Here is a 4,326-nt window from a genome sequence, read left to right as displayed (position 1 = left end):
TGTGTGTGTGTGTGTGTGTGTGTGTGTGTGTGTGTGTGTGTGTGTGTGTGTGTGTGTGTGGTGGGGGACATAGGCCTCGTCTCAGAGAAGATGCTGCTGTTCCTGCTGTTTTGTTCCCCCGCAGAGTGCTAAAATTGCTCAAATTAACTTATTATTTGCTTGACTGGGCCAATATGTTTGTGTTCTGCGTGCGTGCATGTGTGTGCATGTGTGTGCATGTGTGTGCATGTGGTAGCTCTCCTCTATTTTTTTTCCTCCCTTATTTTAATCGAATGTAGTGGAGTTATCACAGATGAATGTCCAAGAAATTACCTGCACTGGGTCTCCCAAAGAGCCTTTTGTACGGTAACTGCTGACAATTGAGTGAGTGAAGTTAAGTTGTTTCTGGTGTTCATTAGATTCTCAGTGTACTGTGTGAGTTTCCTTACACACTGGTCTTTGTATGTACGTATATATAGTTGCCAGTGTTCATGTGTGGAAATGTGCTCGAGTGTGTGTGTGTGTGTGTGTGTGTTGGAGCACGGAGGTCAGCGTGGAGGCAGTTTGAGTTGTAATGAACTATATTGATTTTAGAGCTGCTGTTGAATGTCTTTTTCGCAGCGACATTATCAGAACAGAGAAACTATATAAAATTGCTGCAGTTTTAACAATCAAGATAAAGGAATATCTCTGCACCCACGGTTTTCTGCAGCTCCCCCCACCACCACGCACACACACACACACACACACACCACCTCCCCATAACTGCGCTGCCGCGAGCGTCAAAATGCTCAAAGTTTGGGAAAGTTTGATTGTGAAGCCAATTACCCCATAATACCTGGAGCCTCGTATCACAAAGAACAGGGGGGAATGAAAGAGAAGAAAAAGATTGAAAGAAGCACACCCTCTTACAATTTTCATTATGACCGTTTTTTTTTTTTCTTTTTATGTCAAGAAGTACTTTCTTGGAATTTAAGATTACAAAGGCATTATTCATTGTTCCTTTTTTCATCATAAAAAAGCTCAATTTAAAGTCTTTTGTGTTTGTCGCTCGTGTAGACTTTTCCTATTTATTTTGTTTTGTGTTTTACACGCAGGATTTCTCTCCTTTTAATGTGGTTGCCTGGCATGGAAACTACACGCCGTACAAATACAACCTGAAGAACTTCATGGTCATCAACTGCGTGGCCTTCGACCATGCGGTACGTCCGTTTTTACCTTTTTATACAGATTTACCCTTGAATAAAAGAGGAATATGACCTTAAAGTGGCAGTCTGATGCGTTTTAGTGATGTTCTGGCAAATATTTATGAATATTTAGCACCATGTCAGTCACAAAAACAAACCATGACAAAAAGGGCAGAAGTGTTCCTCCATGCTAAGCTAATAGCGAGCCAAAGAGGACCTGTTTTATACTATTTTTTGTGTATTTTCCAGGCACATTCTTTAATTACTTTGTTACTTTCATCTATGAAAAAAAAGCTGTATTTATCAAAAATCAGTCTCTTTAAGAACCTCCTGCCATTTCAGACACTACCACTTCAGTACGTCTTCACAGCAATGCTTCGGGGGAGGGGTGCTCTGTGGGGCGGGAGCTCGGCTGCAGACTGATCTCCAGGGAGGAGCTTAGTGTAAATGGGYGGTGCTTTGTACCAGCAAGCGTTTAGGCAGCTCCACGTGGCTACAGGAGGTTCAAGGATTCCTCAAACAGGCACGAATGAGTCAAAGCTGTTTTTGGTGGGGGAACGACATGCTAAAAAAAATAGTTGATTTTACATAACCCCTCCCCTTTAAAACAAACATATTCGTTCAACCCATTGGTGCCCAATTCTGGTGCTCGAGGGCCATTATCCTGCAAGTTTCAGTAGTTTTCCTGCTCCTCAGCGGGTCTTCAAGTTCTGCAAAAGCCTGTTAATCACCCAATGGTTCAAATCAGGTGTCGAAACATCCAAAACATGCAGGATAGTGGCCTTCGAACAACAGGATTAAAAATCACCCGTCTTTTCTGTAGAAAGACTTTTTCTTAATTTCTTCAACTGACAAAATATTAAATAATGGTAACAATTTGACAGAACAACACAATAAAAATCACCAGACCATCCCTTTAAACTTCAGATTTTTTTAAGTGGGAGACATGGGAAACAGTTATTTCTGTGTGTAATAAGATTAAAAGGCAATAATTGAGACGACGTAACATAAAACTGTCATAAAATAGATATTTTACCATAATTGGAAACTAAGTAAAAAGGACTATAATAAATATATGTATTTAGTAACAATTTGGAATAAATAAACAAAAGCTAAAAGCGGCAAAGTGCAAAAGCCTGATTTAGAAACAGCAGATCACAGATTGGATGTGAGCAGCGTTAGTGTTTGAGTGAGGAGCAGTTTGACAGTCGAACTTTGGAGAAATACACCTTTACACAGAGGTTTATGGTTCATATAGTGTTTACATGAACTGCTGTAAAAACAATTGGGATTAGAGCTGATTTAAAATGACCAAATCTRSTTTTCTCTGCTCCGACTGTTTAAACTCATCAATCTGGACAGGGTGAACTCTGCTCCTCCAGGCCGAGGTTGTTCAAAGAGCTCCAACCACCTGTAGGGGGAGGGCGAAACAAGGAGGAGTTTTGGTATTTATCCGATGCCAAAAATTACAGATTCTAATAATTTCATGATTTAGTTGACTGTGATAAAACACAGGACAAAACATATTTTTTTTGTATTAGCTACAACAATMTAAAACAATGTAACCATAGAGAAATGATAAAACTGTTATTTTATTAGTTATTTAAAAGAATAAAATCACTTTTGAATAAAAATTTGCAACAATGTAACAAAAGTAAACGAGGAAGAACGAGGCAGAAGGTGGGTTTCGGCTAACTCCAAACTATTTGCAGACTTTGAATTTATTTTTCCACTTTATTTGTGTAAAGTAAAGTCAGTAGTGCAAATAAAATGCAAACAAAAGRATCAATCTCATCACACTAGTATTGATACGACACTTATTTTTGTATCAGTAGTTTGGATACTTAGATCGTTCTCCCTTATTTAAACGTTTAATCTTTCCTTTAGGATCCATCTATTTTCACTGTGCTGACGGCCAAATCCACAAGACCTGGTGTGGCCGTTGCCGACTTCGTCATTTTCCCTCCAAGGTGGGGTGTGGCCGACCACACCTTCCGCCCACCGTATTACCACCGTAAGGACACATTAACACACTCACAAGTTTGTATTTCTATCCTTATTAGGACCGTTCATTGACTTCCATTCATTTCCAGTCATTTCTACAGCCTAACCCTGATCATTAAAACTAACCTAAACTCAATTAACACCTTAGTCCTAAACCAAACCCCTGACCCACAATGGAGTTCCACTATATTAGGACCAGTCTTTGGTCCCCATTAGGACTACTGGTCCTAACGAGGTAGGTGCGTGTATACCAAAAACGATCCTAAAAAGGTAACAAAAACAAGTACACAAACACACACGTATGTTCTTGAACCCCGTGGGGACCTTCCATAGACTTCCATTCATGTTATTTTGGACTTTATATCCTAACTCTGACCATTTACCCTAAAACTAACCTCACAGGTTCCTACCTGACCCTAAAATTAACCTAAACCTCGGTCCTAAACCTAACCCCACACCTGTTATTTGCGTTTGGACCCGTGGGGACCTGGCATCGATCCCCACGATTCACTTCAGTCCCCACGAGGCTGCTTTTTGTGGGAAAACTGTCCCCACATTGTAGGAAAAACCCATACACACACACACACACACACGCACACACACACACACACACAATGTACTCTTTTATTTTACTGTTTTAGCACAATCAACCCGCATTCAGTAGCTTTTATAGTCTAAGATGATGGGGGAGAAAAATAATGATTCAGCATATTTTAATAATCTAGCATTGAGATCCATATAGTTTAAATTAAAAGTTGTAGCTGGAATTGAAATATCAGTTTGGATGAATAATATGACGTGTCCTTCTAACTGTCAGTGTCCAAACCGTAGCAGAGAATAATGCACCTGCTGTAAAACTCATGTCCCATCAGAGGGTCTTTTGTCTGGTTTGGTCTCAGACCTGTGAGCCGTTCAGTGGGAAGCTGTTCCTGACACAGTGCTGTGTTTTAGCGCCTCCTGCTGGTCGTTTCAGGTAACTGCATGAGCGAGTTCATGGGCCTGATCAAAGGTCATTATGAAGCTAAAGAGGAGGGTTTCCTGCCAGGAGGAGCCAGCCTGCACAGCATCATGACCCCCCACGGTCCAGACATGGACTGCTTCGAGAAGAACAGCGCCGCCGAGCTCAAACCTGAGCGTGTGGCTGAAGGAACCATGG

At 40.9% G+C, this 4,326-nt stretch overlaps 1 protein-coding gene across 1 annotated transcript in view; it reads left to right on the top strand.

Moving 5' to 3' along the window:
- The window catches only part of hgd (homogentisate 1,2-dioxygenase), a gene marked incomplete at its 3' end in the record, with an annotated part of 14,170 nt that extends 9,844 nt beyond the window's left edge, over positions 1–4,326 (top strand). The window contains 3 exon segments of the mRNA XM_014018767.1: positions 1,077–1,181; positions 3,054–3,180; positions 4,144–4,326. Coding sequence (XP_013874221.1) covers positions 1,077–1,181; positions 3,054–3,180; positions 4,144–4,326 — 415 coding nt within the window.

This window comes from Austrofundulus limnaeus, unplaced genomic scaffold (assembly GCF_001266775.1).
Source record: "Austrofundulus limnaeus strain Quisiro unplaced genomic scaffold, Austrofundulus_limnaeus-1.0 Scaffold201, whole genome shotgun sequence".
Taxonomy (NCBI): domain Eukaryota; kingdom Metazoa; phylum Chordata; class Actinopteri; order Cyprinodontiformes; family Rivulidae; genus Austrofundulus; species Austrofundulus limnaeus.
This window is presented reverse-complemented; position numbering and strand designations above follow the sequence as displayed.